The sequence below is a fragment of the Rhinatrema bivittatum genome, chromosome 11 (assembly GCF_901001135.1).
Source record: "Rhinatrema bivittatum chromosome 11, aRhiBiv1.1, whole genome shotgun sequence".
Classification (NCBI taxonomy): domain Eukaryota; kingdom Metazoa; phylum Chordata; class Amphibia; order Gymnophiona; family Rhinatrematidae; genus Rhinatrema; species Rhinatrema bivittatum.
In genome coordinates, this window is record NC_042625.1 from 19,387,597 (window position 1) to 19,403,882 (window position 16,286).

At 39.7% G+C, this 16,286-nt stretch overlaps 1 protein-coding gene across 3 annotated transcripts in view; it reads right to left on the reverse strand.

The window, feature by feature from the left end:
• The window catches only part of KIAA1671 (KIAA1671 ortholog), a 471,755-nt gene that overhangs the window by 48,989 nt on the left and 406,480 nt on the right, over positions 1–16,286 (reverse strand). For all 3 annotated transcript variants that reach the window (XM_029619185.1, XM_029619186.1, XM_029619184.1), the window contains exon 6: positions 14,509–14,624. In XM_029619185.1, coding sequence (XP_029475045.1) covers positions 14,509–14,624 — 116 coding nt within the window. The remainder of the gene's footprint in view (positions 1–14,508; positions 14,625–16,286) is intronic.

Sequence of the window (16,286 nt, forward strand, 5' to 3'; positions counted from 1 at the left end):
GTTGAAGTGCAACAGTGCTGAATGCATTCCACTATCCCCAGTTGGACAATTTACAGTTCATGACCGCTACTCCATATTTGTTGGGGTCAAATGAAATGAAGAGCTGTGAAGCTTGATGATGTGGCTAAGTTCTTTTCTTGTAGAAGGCTAGAGCTCTTTTGCATGTGTTTGCGGAAAAAGGTAGGCAATGTGACTGATTGATTAATATGGAAAGCCAAGACCACCTGCGAAAGAAACTTTGGGTGAGTGCAGAGCACCACCCTATTGTGGAAGAATTGTATGTATGGTGGGTAATGAACGAGAGCTTGGAGTTCACTGACTCTTCTAGTTGAAGTCACTGATACCAGGAAAATTATTTTCCATGTCAAAAACGTAAGAGAAGCCATTTCTAAAGGTGGCATCATTAATTGAGAAAGACAACATTCAAGTCCTATGGGACCAGAGGCTTTTGCACTGGAGGCTTCACATGCCAAAAACCTTTCATAAATTTCAATACCAGTGGATGAGTAGAGCTGGGTTTATTGTCTATTGTAACATGGTAAGCTGCTATAGCACTGAGATTTACTTTTACAGAGGATGCAGCAAGGCCAGAATCAGAGATGAAGAGCAAATGTTTGGGCTCGCATGAAAATGGATCCAAAGTGTTCTGATAACCTCTTTTGAAATACCTTTTCCATTTGAAGGAATAATTTTTTTTCTAGTTGAGGGCTTCCTAGATAAAACCACTATGTCTTTCTTTGGGCAAAGAGACCAGTGATTACTGAGCATTCAACATCCAAGCCGTCAGGTTGAGGAATGGAAGATTTGGATGATGTAGCAGTCCTTCATCTTAAGTTAGCAAGGCAGGGTCCATCCTCAGATAAAAAGGTGGACTGCTGAAAAGTTATACAAGATATGCAAACCACATATGACTGGGCCATACTGGAGCTATGAGGATTTATTTACAGCATTTATAAATTGCTTTCCAGTTTTTACAGTAAAATCTTCCAAAGTGATGTACAAAACAAACATAACTTAAAAATTATAATAAAATCAATAAAACCAAACAAACTTCCCCCAGACAATGGAAAGAGCAGACATTGCTTACAAAGACATTTCTAAAATTACCATAAACCAGAGGTAGCATTCCAGATGTTGGATCATCTAATACTGTTGATAATACTAAAGAGGTCATTTCTGGGATACCTACAGTACCTGAATGTAATCTGCTTTGAAGTGCTGCAAAAAGCAGAATATAAAAATCTAAAAAAAAAAAAAATTATATATATATATATATATATATATATATCAAAAAAAACCCTTACATTAACAAATGTATGGGAAACAACTAGCACTTATGTGTGTTCAAAAAATATCTTTTGAACACACATAAGTGCTAGTTGTTTCCCATACATTTGTTAATGTAAGGGTTTTTTTTGACATATTATTTATAGCACAGGTAGAGACGGTATTGCCAATAGTTTTTTGATTGCTATATATATATATATATATATAATCATCAGCCAAGTTTTCACCTGATGATGAAACCACATAAGGTCTTTCTCTTCCCTAATCAATAAAGGGAGTTCATTCCAAATCTTAGAGATTGTCATAGAAAATGATCTTTTTTTTCTAATTTGGCATGATGAAAAGTTTTAACTGATGGAAGCTGGAGTTGGCAGCTGCATTGTGGGCAAACATTTCTGGCTGATATTTTCCCAACATAACCTATGCTCCATTCTGGGGAGGGGGGGGGGGTGTGCAATTTCCATGTAAGTTCTTAAAAGCAAGCACAAAGAGCTTGAATTTACAATGCAATTTCACAGGTAACCAATGTAGTTTCAGGAGAAGGACTACAGCTTACTCCCATCTTGACGTATCCATAACAATTCTTGCAGCCATATTTTGTACTATTTGGAGCCTCCAAATCATAACACTGGGAAGACCCCAATAGATCGCATTGCAATAATCAATTACTGCTATAACCAGGGATAAACCACCGACTAAGGATCCAAAACTCATGAAAGATTTCAATTATTTCTCTAACTGTAAAAACCCATAAGCTGTACACAGTACAGTACTTATTTGACTTTCCAGTGTCCAACTAGCATTCAGCATCACCACTAAAGATATCGCCTACTTATTGGCTATAACTGTAATCCCTTCAATTTGGAGCTGATAATTCTCCAAAGTTGTTCCAAATAATTCTCTTTCAACCAGCAGCTAACTACCGACATACAATAAATGTTTCAACCAGCAGCTAACTACCGACATACAATAAATGTTTATTTATTAATTATTTATTAATTGTTATTGCATTTATTTTTCATCTATTAATTGTTATTTATTAATTGTTAGCATTGTTATATATATATTTTTTTTTCTGTTTCTTGGATTAACTATGTTCATTGTAAACCGCTAACTTGAAGCGATAGTTACTGTTCATTGTAAACCGGGGTGATATGTATATTATACAGGAACCTTCGGTATATAAATCCGTAAATAAATAAATAAATAAATCCTCCAGATGTTCAAGAACTAAATCTGGGGCAGGTCCCAAGGGGGCTAGAATTTGAACATCATCTGGAAATATAAAAGGGGTAAAACCAAAAGACTGGATAATTCCTCCCAGAGGTGAAAAATATATATTAAATAGTATAAGGGAGTGTGAAGATCCTTGAGGAACTCCACAGATTGTTTTACATACCCATGATAAAGACCCTTGAAATTGTATCAACTGTACCCTATTTTGCAAAAAACTCCTAATCCAATTTAAAACTTTACTTTCTAACCCTAAGGCCTGACAACATGATACAAGAAATGCATGATCCACTAGATCAAATGCACTTCACAGATACAAAAGAACTATCACAACTGTTTGCCCTTTACCCAAGTGGGGTAGCACAGAGTCCACATAATGGTCTCTGTGAGGATCAAGTGAGCAGTCTTTCCGTAGCTTTTGTATGTTTTTCAGCAGAAAAGTGTACATGAGGATTGTTCTTCAATCAAGCAGGATAGTGCCCTGAGCTAACCTGAGACTGCTGATTAGAACAAAGCAAAATTTGTCGAGCTTTCTATTCTGCTCCGATGTGACTAGGTTGACTGATGGCAGATCCTATAAGTCAAATAATTTGTTGGCTGTTGATTGCTGCAGAGATCACTCGTGTGGATAAAACACTTTTCAGAGAAGATCCACCAGCATGCTGGAGTTCTCTGTTAAATAGGTGGCTTGTAGGGCAGCTCAATTCCTGGTTGCCATTTCCAAATTCTTAAAGCTTCCTGGCAGAGAGTCCATGACCCTGTGCCTCCCTGCTTGTTGACATAAAAGATAGCAACTTTATTTGAATCAAGATGTTCTTTCCTTGAGGAAGAACTTGATTCAGATTATATCTGATTGCTCTTAGTTCTAGCAGATTGATCTTAAAGTGGCTTTCCTCGAAAAGACCAAGTGCCCTTTGTCCAAAAGGATCCTGTCTGAATGCCTCATCCCTTTGTGGAGGCATCTGTTGCTAGGGTTACTTGATGGGGGAGAGCCTGAAGTAGAGCTCCATCTTGGAGCACACGGGGGCTTAACCACCAGCATAACTTCCACTTCATGACTCTGGAAATTTGTATTACAGCCTACAGTGGTTGAGTTGTTCCCATTGATTGCATAGACCCCACTGCAGGCAACAAATATAAAGGGGGTGGTCAGTGGTACCATGTGGATGGATGCTATCATATGAACTAAAGCAACTAGAATCAAGGGCAGAGTGTTCAGCAGTTTGTAAATGAGTGATCTCATGGTGCTCGCTTAATCTGATGGTAAAAATGCCTTCTCCGGCAGTTAATCTATCCATGTTTGGATGAATTTTATTTTTTGAGTCAGCACTAGATTTGACTTTTCATAGTTTACTTGAAATCCTATATCTTGAAGAAGAGAGTATCTTGTGCAGGAAAATCTGAATCCCCTGTCGATGCAGGTGTGCTGCTACTACTGCAAAGCATTTGGTGAAGACTCTTGGAGCTGCCAGTAGGCCAAACAGGAGGACTTTTATATTGATAATGGGAAGAATCCACCTTGAAGCGAAAGTAGCACCAGTAGGAGGGATGGATGGGTATACGAGCATACGCATTTTTCAGATTGAGAGCGGGCCTTCATTCTCTCTTCTGGTTATAGGGGAGAATCATGCTGAGGGAATTCATTTTGAATTTCTCTGTGTAAATTGTTTAGGAGTCTCAAACCCAGAATGGGCCTCAATCCTCCTGATTTCTTGGGTGATGAGGAAACATTGGTAGTAGAAATTATGTCCATGTTGGGACGCCAGGATTGGCTCTATCACTGATTGCTGAAGGAGCGATTGCACTTCTGGATGAAGCTGTGTCATGAAATGGATCTGGACTGAGAGTCAAGCAATGCGGAAGGGACGATAGCTGGGAGAAATGCACATGGTATCCAGACTCTAGGGGTGTGCATTCGTTTTTGACGTATTGGCAATCCGCAACATATATGTCCCTATTTGTTGTATTCGTGGGGTCACGAAACGTATGGCGAACCCCCATGAATACAACGTATCTAACGAATAAACCCCCCACCCTCCTGACCCCCCCAAGACTTACCAAAAGTCCCTGGTGGTCCAGCAGAGGTCCTGGCGCGATCTCCTGCACTCGGGCTTTCGGCTGCCGGTATTCAAAATGGCGCCGATAGCCTTTGCCCTCACTATGTCACAGGGGCTACTGGTGCCATTGGTCGGCCCCTGTCACATGGTAGGAGCAATGGACGGCCGGCATCATCTTGTGCTCCTACCATGTGACAGAGGCCGACCAATGGCACAAGATGGCGCCGGCCGTCCATTGCTCCTACCATGTGACAGGGGCCAACCAATGGCACAAGATGGCACCGGCTATCCATTGCTCCTACCATGTAACAGGGGCCGACCAATGGCACCAGTAGCCCGTGTGACAGTGAGGGCAAAGGCTATTGGCAACATTTTGAATACCGGCAGCCGACAGCCCGAGTGCAGGAGATTGCGCCAGGACCCCTGCTGGACCACCAGGAACTTTTGGTAAGTCTTGGGGGGTCAGGAGGGTGGGGGGTTGTAGTTAATTAAATTTAAAGGGTTGGGATGGGAGTTTTTTTGGGAAACGAATACATATGTAACTAATGAATGGATCGGGGTCCCCCGAGAACGGATGCAACGGATTTGGTTCCCCACGAATACAACTACCGAATGGGACGAATCCGTCCCTACTGCACATCCCTACCAGACTACAATACTGAGGCCCTAGAAGTCCTTGGTTATCTGGTGCCACAAATCCAAAAAGGCCTGGATTCTGCCCCCCACTGGAATGGAAAACTGTTGAATGCTCGGGAGTAACAAAAACTGGGCCCAGGTTTAAGTTGGGCCTGTTGTGTCATTTTAGGATGACAGCTCTCCTGCTGCTGAGATCTGGCTAGAAGTGGTTGCTGCTGTTGAGCCAGAAGAGGTACTGTTGAAAAGGATGGAATGGGCATCTCAAAGTACATCTTTTAAGAAAAGAAGAAGTGTCTCAAACAGGAAGGCTGCTCAGGAACCATCAAGAGGGATTGGTCCGCTACATTCTGTTCTTTTATTTGAGCAACTGTTTGAATTTTTTCCCAAAAAGGTTGTACCCTAGATAAGGGAGGTCTGCCAACATCTCACACTATTAGCTCTAAGCCATGCCATATGTCAAGCTCCACTGGAGGCTAATGATGTATGTGAGATGGAACTGAATGACTCAGACAGAACAAAGAAGATGTCTTATGCATTCCTCCACATCCAACAGCAGTTGTGTGTAATAAGTATCACCATCCACAGGCTGTAGAAAAGGCTTTAGTTTTTTATTACAGTCATGTAGATATTGTGCCATATAAAACTGGTAAGTAGAGATACGAATGGAAAGCATAGAGTTCTCTGATACTTTGTCAAAATTGTCTAGTAGCCTATGGTCTTGTGCCTGGAGGTGATTTGAATGAATTCTTGTCTTTTTGCCTTTTTCAGTGTGGATTTTATAACTATGGCCTGATGAAATAGTTGGGATGATTCCAAACCCCAGTGACTTCTGAACTCTAGACTTGAAATCAAGCTTTCTGGCTGTAGGAATGCCATAAATAGGAGTTTCATCTGCTATAGGTTCAGAAAGTTGTGGACTGTAAAAGCACTGGTTCAGATGGCGTGTTCAGTATTTAGGAGACCAAAAATTTCCATCTGGGCATCTTTATCCTCTCTCACATTGACACCAATTGTCTTTCCATTTTTTCAGCAAATTTTGAATAGGTAAGGACCTCCAGAAGCGATGTATGGTCAGGAGTATCCAGAAGTGGGTCAGAAGATATACCTATAGAACCTTCTTCTAAACATAATGGTGTGGGTTCATTAATCCAGGAGCTCAATGATGAAGGCAGCGAATGGGGGGGGGGGGGGGGGGGATGTCCTGATTACCACCTCTGACTGACTTGACTCCGCTGCAATTGAGTGGGATGATGAACAACCTTATAGCAAGGGTTCTGATGATATGTTCACTCCAAAAGGCAAAACCAGACTTCAGTCTGAGGGATTGCCATAGCGAAAATAGGTCCTTCTACATACCTAGTCAAAGAGGTAAAGACATTTTTCACCATATCTACAATCTGGTTGCAATACTGGCATGTCCTCTGAACTTGTGTAAGAGGTGGAACATTCTCTTCAGAGACAAGAATGGGTTCTGTTCCACAATAGGTGGTCTATTGGAAGTGAGTGGTACGATGGAATAGAGAGTATGGAATCCTTCACCAGTAACCTTGAAGGAATGAGTGCTCATGTAATTGGAGGGAGCAGAGGCAACAAATTCCCTTCTGTATCTAATCTAGGGTGACTGGCATATAGCTGAGTACATAATGGAGAAGGACAACTCTGGTTTGGGGCTGGATTCATCAATTGCAGCACTATAGAAGCCTTGTGCTTCAATGGAGTTGAATGACTGGAACCTGCAGAGGAATGTTTCATCGAGGGGCTTCCTTTGAGCTATATCAACAAAGCTAGTGCTCAGCAGGAATATTGTGTCGATACATGTTATAATTGCTTATAGGATTTATTATACAATGAATTTAACAAACAATGTTGCTTTATTGAACTTTACAAATCCAAGCAGTTCAAAAAATATCAAAGATCACATAAATCAGCAATATACAAACATTTATAAAAATACAAAAGATGTACAAAAGGTTTTGGCATCAAAGACATCACACTAACCATAGTCACTATCACTCACAGTCATCCATATCCTTTTAAAAAACCTGTCTAACTTGTGATGCAGCTAAGCACTAAACAAATATTTATAGTGTCCCATAATAGGGTTCATTCTATATATCTTTTTTTTTTTTTTTAAGTCCCAGTTTGTTCTGTATGTTCTTTGCTGAAAACCCCGACAACGGGCCCTGTTGTTTCGCCAAATATTCTACTTCAGTGGGACTGATGTATTTCTCTCTCCATCCTAGAAACTGTTTTAAATTGAAAATAAATTTCAATTTTTCTTCAGAAAATATAATCTATCACTTCATGCTAACTATTTTTCCATTATCCTTCAACATATGTGACTACCAATACTTTAAATCCATCCTAATGATTCGTCGGCTCAAAAACCAACAACAACTTATACCAAATTCCAACAATGCTAACGACATGGGATTTTACTGCTGTATGTGCACAGCATTTTCTATGAGCTTGAAATTTATGTTCAATTTAAAACAGTGAATAATTGACAGTTTCTAGGATGGAGGAGAAATACATCAATCCCCCTGAAGAAGCCAATTTGGCAAAACAGCAGGGCCCATTGTCGGTGCTTTCAGAAAAGAACATACAGAACAAACTGGGACTTCTTAAAAAAAAAAAAAAAAAAAAGGGATATAGAATGAAGCCTCTTATGGGAGACTATATAATACATAAATATTTTAGTGCTTAGTTGCATCACAAGTTAGTCAGGTTTTTTAAAATGAGTATGGATGATTGTGAATGATAGTGAGTATGGTTAGTGTGAAAACTTTGATGCCAAAACCTTTTGTACATCTGTTGTATTTTTATAAATGTTTGTATATTACTGATTTATGTGATCTTTGACATTATTTTGAACTTCTTGGATTTGTAAAGTTCAATAAAGCAACACTGTTTGTGAAACTCATTGTATAATATTAAATCCTATAAGCAATTATAACTATTAATGTTATTAGGATTTATATTTTTATTTATTTATTTAACAGTTTTATATACCGAAGTTCTGGTAACAAAGTTACTAATCACTTCGGTTTACATTACAACAATTAATTGACAATATATAGAATAATGTCTTACAATGAACAAGGTGAATTGAAACTTGGAGAAAATAAATAATAATAATAACTTACGATGAGCAAAGAGAATATAATTTAAATACAATATATTTTGAGGAACAGTGAGTATAATTGTTGGGACTGAAATTATAGGGACTGATGTATATGTATATATATATTATATGTAGACTGATTTATAGTTGTGTCAATACATGTGTCAGCTGCATCAGGATCATCAGCCTGGAAGGAGCCCTGCCGCCATGTGTTCTTGTGCTATACATTGATGGATCATATGGACCTGCTGCACTACGAGCAGTGTGTTGATGCATCGAGGTGTGTCGACAGATTGCAGGCCTCATGTATCAAAGGCTTTGTTGCATGGTGCATCGAGTGCAACAGTGGGTCACGTGTTATGTGCACCAATGAGCTATACATAGAGCTCATCGCTGTGCAGGGTGTTGAATGTACCAGTACATCATGTGTGCCGATACACCTTGCACTGACTGAGCCAAAGCATGTTGCGTTGCTGATGGTAATGCACTGTGTTCAACAGTGCTGTTGCACTCCACTTCGAGGATTAATGCTTTTTTTTTTACATAGGCTCTGATGACCCCAGACAGTGATGCTGCTTATTCTTTGACTAAGGGCAGCTTGCACTACTCAACTCCACAGTTTTGGCCTGTACCGATGAGGGGGAATTTTGGAGGAGCTCCTGCTCAACTTTACCCGGCGAGCAGACACTGCATTGTAGGAAGAGGTCTGCTGTGACACTGAAGAGATTTACACAGCTCTTTGATCTGACAAGCGTGGGAACAGTGGGAAAACAGGGACTCCATCCAGAGGCGTAGCAGTTTGCCTGATCGTGGTTCGACCTAAGAGATCAATAACACAGCTTGTGCTCATCCATAAGGGACATTACCTTGCCACAGATGCAGTTTTTTAAACCACTGATGGTTGGTTTCTTTATACCAGACATGTTGAGGCAAGTCCTTTTGTTTATTTATCTTTTTTTTTTTGTAGCACAGAAAAGTGCTGTTGTTGGTGCTACAAAAGCAACAAGGCAACTAACAAAGTTAAATAATGAAGAAAAATATTGAAGAACATAAAGATTTAAGATTTTAGAGAAAAACATATCTAGACAGACTGCGTACATGTCCATGCCTGTGCTTGGTCAAAAAATGATTGAGGTGGCTCATGAGACACCTCAATCTGCGCAGGAACTCTCACATATGCTCAGAAAAGCTAAAAGCTCCATTAACTAGGAAAGATGAGTCCGTTCGGTGCTGCCAGATGACATCATCACATCATGCTAATTCAGCCTACTTATCAACAAAAAATTACATTACCCAAAGAAGACCCTTTGAAAATAATTTTTATTAAGCACAATTTGCAATGACATCTAGGAGTTGCCCAGCTAGATACCCTGGGGTGAAAACTACAGAGCAGCTAAATCTCGAAGCCTAGTTTCACTAAATGGGTAAATTTAATCTCTTGAAAAACAGGTCATCCCGGAGTGGAGACAGGCTGGGAGAAGAGAAAATATCAACATAGATTTGATTTTTTAATTTGTGTGCGTATTTTCAAGTGCACAGGCAGCCTGCAGAACCAGCAGGTGCATGGTTTGTGGGTATGTCCCATGAATGAAATCTAATCTATCTTCCATGGCACTGAGAAACACTCATGCCTTCTCCTGTCCACAAACCTAGAACCTGAAAAGAAAAATGGAAAATTCTCCCACCACTTTCCCCTCCCTCGGCTCTCCAAAAACATGGAGAGCGCGCCTACAAGTCCCATCCCTTTGGGTCTACAGCTAGTCCCCTGCACACAACAGTCAATAATGCCTTTGTGCTTCCCTGCTTCAGAGTGCAGAGAGAGCGAGAACTGAAATCTCCCTGAACTACATCATCTCAGGACTCCCTCCTACAAAACTCTTAAGAGTTTCTACATATCGTTGCAGAAACAACCTATTCTGGCAACTTCCCAAAGCTGTGCTTTTATAAATGGACCATATTGCTTCTCTACATTCTTAAAAATGTCTTATATAAAAGGAACATACTCAATTAGTAAGGAATCATAAGGGGGTCCCTTACAGAGGTGCATTGCATTATAATGGGATCCAAATTCACTTACAATTTTGTTCTTCAGGAAACTACATAAAAAGCACATTTCTGGAACCCATTCAGGGTCCCACCTCTTAACCTTAAAAAAAGCAAACAAATAAAACAAAGCTTCTCCTACATATAGATTAATCCCTTGTGACAAAAAGCAAGACATAGTGTAAGCACCTTATCTCTCTCATAGGAACATGTATTCTGACAAGCCATTTAAAGGATAAGATTTTCTTCAACTGCTCATTCCATGAATCTTGCTCATGTGGAACATAGAATATGACCATAAACTGCTGCGTACACTCATCTACTTGCTCCAGCAAATATACTGTGCTAGCCTGGTGGTGTAAGAATCAATTTTCACCTGGTTACACATCTATTTTCAGATTCAATACTGCTACTCTGGAACTGCTGCAGTCTAGCAGAATTTGTTTTTCAGTTGCCTCACTGAGTAATTGTCACTTTGTGAAGAGCAATGGAAGTGAAACATTTTTTTTTTTTTTTTTTGGAAAACAGCTATCTTGCCAAACAAAAATATTGCTATAGCATCTCCCATTGAAACATATGGGAACTGCATGCACATTCAACTCAAGCTTTTAGTAGCTTGCACAAATGACAGAAAGGCCCTATAGCATCAATAAACATGCCATTTCCATGTCTTTAAAGAGCGTTGATATTTGGCTACACACAGCCGGATAACTTTAAGAGTGCTCTGAGGCAGGCCTAAAGTTATCCAGTTAACTTAGCTGGATACAGCTGAAAATTGGCTGTTCGCCAGATAACTTAGCTGCACCTTGCAATGCCTCTTTTTATTTATCCTACTAATATTCAAAAGTAGCCATTTAGCAGGATAACTCGCAAATGATGCGACTAAATGCCTTTGAAAATGGACCTCTGTGTTATCTGCAGATGATCTTAGGTTTTACAGGAAGTGTCTCAGTGCAGAGGTTTACAGCTGCCTTGATAGAAACTGGAAGTAACTTAGAACCATATTTCTAACTCATCCCTTAATCTATATGCGCCCCTATGGTTTATTCTTGACATGCAGAAATTATCAATTGCCACTTGGATTTACGACTCTACCACATGGACATGTTGCTGTGCTATGCAAATCAAAGTCTGGAGGTGCCGGTCTGATAGGTGAGCTGGGGCTCAAAGAAGTTTCGGCGGCCCGAAGGGACAGCTCAGGCTCCATACCCATCCCTTCAAGGGCCAGCCCGCTCGGCGTCAGTGGTGGTATAGCCGGGAAAAAACTTCCTATGGGCGGCTGAACAGCTTCCAGCAGGGTGGAGGAGCTTTCGCCTCCCCGTACCCTCGCTTTTCGCTTGGTGTGCGGCATGGAAATCGAAAATGCTAGGAAATAGTCGGGAGCTCTTTGCCAGCACGTCCTCTCAGTCGGCCATCTTAAGGGTGTCCACCACTATTTTTTTTAAACACACACTGTTCCATTTAACTAGCAAAATTATTTTGAACATAGTTGGTTCAGTCTATAATTATCTGGCTATTTTAGCCAAATACCTTTAAGTCTAACCAGCTATTTTCAAAGATGGCCTGTTAGATTTAAAGTTATTCACCTTAAGGGGCTGGATAACTATTTTGGGATATTCAGCAGAACATTTATCCTGCTAAATATCCAGGATAACTTATCCAGCTAAGAACATAAGAAATTGCCATACTGGGTCAGACCAAGGGTCCATCAAGCCCAGTATCAAGTTTCCAACAGTGTGGGCAATCCAAGTCACAAGTACCTGGGAAGTATCCAAACATTAGATAGATCACAAGCTACTGTTGCTTATTAATTACTGTAATAGCAGTTTATGGATTTAACCTCTAGAAACTTATCCAAACCTTTTTAAACCCAGTAACTCTAACTGCTGAAACCACACCCCCTGGCAATGAATTCCAGAGCTTAACTATTTATTTATATATATATATATATATATATATATATATATATAACTATTATATTGGTTAGCCAATATGTTTACATTACAATGTTAATTTTGATCTAGTTTACCCTGTTCCAAGTTCCATAACCTTGTTCTATGTAATGCCTCTAGGCAAAAATTTATGTTCTGTTTCAATGTAAACCGATGTGATCTGTATTTCATACAGGAACACCGGTATAAAAAAATCTAAAAATAAAAAAAATAAAATAAATAACTATGTGCTGAGTGAAAAAGAATTTTCTTCGATTTGTTTTAAATGAGCTACTTGCTAACTTCATGGAGTGCCCCCTGGTCCTTCTATTATCTGAGAGAGTAAATAACTGATTTACATTAACTTGTTCAAGTCCTTTCATGATTTTGTAGACCTCTATCATATCCCCCTCAGTCGTCTCGTCTCCAAACTGGACAGGCCTAACTTCTTTAGCCTTTCCATGCCCCATATCATTGTGGTTGCCCTTCTCTGCACTTTCTCCAGTGCAGCTTTATTCTTTTTGAGATGCAGTGACCAGAATTGTACACATTACTCAAGGTGAGGTCTCACATTTTGCAGGTCATCACAACTACCTAAGGATTAGTTGCTCCAACAGACAAGTAAAGGAGTGCAGTGGAAGCTGTTTCCAGAGCTAACAGATTTCTGATTAAAATAAAGTGGAAGGTCCCTCATTTTATCTGTTTAAAAAAAGGGGATATTGTGGAGTTGCTGAGATGCAAGCAAGTTGCAGAAGGAGCAACTGCCCATCCCCTCTACTGCTTGAAGTTTCAGTTCTGCAGGAAGCAATTACAGGTGGAGACAGTAGGACTTAAAACTAGTGAATACATACACAAACCAGATTAAACTGGTATTCACCTACAAAGCCAGGGAACTGAGCTCAGCAACACTATAGGATTGCAAATTTAAATAATCCAATGCTAACAGACAGGCCGATGAAGAAAGGCGTATTCAGGTCAATGCACAGCTCTGCCTGCAACTGAAGACATTTTATGATGCAGCAAGGAGTTTTACACTCAGAACATGGGAGTACTACTTAGCACCCTCGCACGGAAATCCCATGCAAATGAGAGCAACAAAGAGGTTTTCTTAGTACTAGAAACTTAATTCCAGAGTCAGAGATGGAGTTAAGTTCCAGCGCAACTTAAAACCCTCTAGAAATGGACACAAAGTTAAAAAAATAAAATAAAAACAAAAAGAAGTCTGGACATTGGACTCAGTGGTGACACTAGTGGCTATGGGAGTGTCAGGGTTACCCTGCATCAGCCCATCCCTCCCCCTCTCTTTGTGAGTTAAAATGTGTGTTCGGCCTCGGCCAAATGCACGTTACTCTCAATATGCTTTATTTTTTATTTATGTATTTATTTATTTTTATTTCCTGATGCATTTGTATAGCATTAGCTTACAAATCTGGAGTTAAAAAATTTTAATCTGGATGTTAAAAACATGTGCTGAGATCCAGCACACAGTTTCTTAACACCCAGATTACTGCATTGGTCTGAGAGTGCTCTACATTACATTAATTGTGTCAATCCATGCATGTTTATCTTATCTGATTGCTTCAGTAAAAATTCATCTGTTACCATGTTGAACTGTTTGTTACCGAGAGCCCTAATCACTGTATATTCAGAAGTAGCATGCACACAGGAGATACATTGGATTTTTTCTCCTGTTCATAAGTGCAGAAATTTGTAGCCAGAATTCCATTCTTGAAGAAACCTGGTAAAAGTGAAGAGGCTGCTGTGTAACTACCTCTTTCCATCTGGAGAGCTTCAAAGGGGTGACCAACTCCAGTTCTCGAGAGCCACAAACAAGCCAGGTTTTCAGGATATCCACAATGAACATGCATGAGATAGATCTGCAGGCACTGTCTCCATTGTATGCAAATCTATCTCATGCATATTCATTGTGGATATCCTGAAAACCTGGCCTATTTGTGGCTTTTGAGGACTGCAATTGGCCACCCCTGATGTAGTGCATAGGCTCTGAAACTGCTGCATTGTGAAAAAGGATTAAATAGCACAGGACAGTTTCTTATTAGTTTTTGGCATTCAACAGAGTTTTGATGGTTATTGGCGTCTGAAAGAATTGCCCTGAGCTATACAGCATTCCAATATAGCAACTTCAGTGACGTTCTAGGGCCTTGAGATAGTGACATTTCAATTTGCAGATTCATACCTGTCTTCATGTCCTTCACCACGCCAGGTGTTGTACTGACTGTCTGCTTCTTGAACAAGTATATCTGTGTCCTTGGCTGCCGGTGAGGGTCTAGCAAAGCACTGCTTCAGCTGGTCCTGGAACACAGCAGATTATAGTGGGTTATTATTTCCCTCCCAGAAACGAGCATAACATTATAACTATAAGAGAAATTAGTCATAATACACAGGGCTTCAGTGGGGCTTACAGTAACCTTGTTTTTAAACTGAACAGAGTAAGTTGATTGCCGCAGTAAATGGAGCTGCAATAATCTGCTCATATTTTTTTCTTGGATTGCATTAAACTAGATTGAGAAACTCCTACTCTCACTGAAAATTGCTAGCTTGAACATATCCTATTTCAGCACAACATCACTAAAAGTGAAAAAATAAAGACAAAAATGACTCAAAACCATCAAATAATTTATACTTTTGCCATCTGTGATGTTGCTTAAAGTCAGCTCTCTTGCAGAAGTACGCAATTATAGGTTTCTGAGGGTTTCTGACCTGGCAGTTTCCTACTGCTCCTTTGCAACGGGCTAGAATCTGGCACTGTGAGTCTTCATTTGCGACCACCTGGAGATTTTTCCTGTATTTTATATCCTCTCCTTAGCCCAGCCATTGCAGCAAGAGACCTCAGTTAAGCACAATGCACCAGGCTTCCTTCCAGAACCCTGCAATCATGGGCCTCAAATCCAGACACTAGGAAGTGCTATTGTGTGATGTCGGAGCCTTCCTCCCTCCAAAGGCTGTGAATGCTGCCATCTTCAGCCCTGGCCAATCCTGGACTGGAAGACCTAAACTGGGAAATCAGGTCTCTGCATATGGTAGTGCACAGCTCTGCCATCAATCTGGCCTTGTAAACCATTCCTGTGATAACTTGTGTAGAAGACACTGACTTTTAAAAAAGTTAAACTGTTTTCTTAACTAGTTAGTTTAGTAGAATTTTTGCTGCAAGTTTACACAAACCACAATTAGTGAGAATGCATTATTTGCACAATTTCTGTTAAGAATTGTAATTAAGCATTAATAATACATAAGTGTTTACATAGCAATTACCAGTTGCCTCAGGTGTGCTTAGCGTCACCAAGCCAAATGCCAACTAAGCTGATCATTCAATATAAAGTTGAGATGGCCAAATGAATCATGACCTAAAGTTATTAAATGTCTTTATAATAAGGAATAATATATTAAAATAAAAACAAATTGAATGTTTTGGGATATACAAGACCGCTGTACCCTGAGATTGCAACACAGACCATGCTAGCCAATTAGAACTTTGTTAATCAATAGCAAAAGTGATATTATTAACTGCTATGGCATTATAAACAATGTGGGTAACAAGAGCTACTTATAACTCTTCTAGACAAATATTACAAAACACTGTTTAATGTGCCCTGTATGAGGAGTATGAAAGAGGCAAATAAGTTGCATTCTCTAACATATCATATTACTATCATATGATGATGAAAGATGGTGCAGATATATAGTAGAAATACTGAATTACACAGAGCAGCATGAAAAAACTAAAGCAGAATGTTATCTTCGATAAATGCCAAAGAAAATACTACCATTTATACTCTCTTATGTTCATGTGTGTATGACTTAAAAAAGAAAAAAAAAAAGGGGGAAAAAAGAGGTGGTGGTAACAGATGTTTGGTTGTGTTATTTTATGTTCAGTTAGACCAATGGTCTATTGAGTCCAACATCTTGTCTCCAACAGTGGGCAATCCAGGTTACTAGAAAGTACCAGAAGACTCT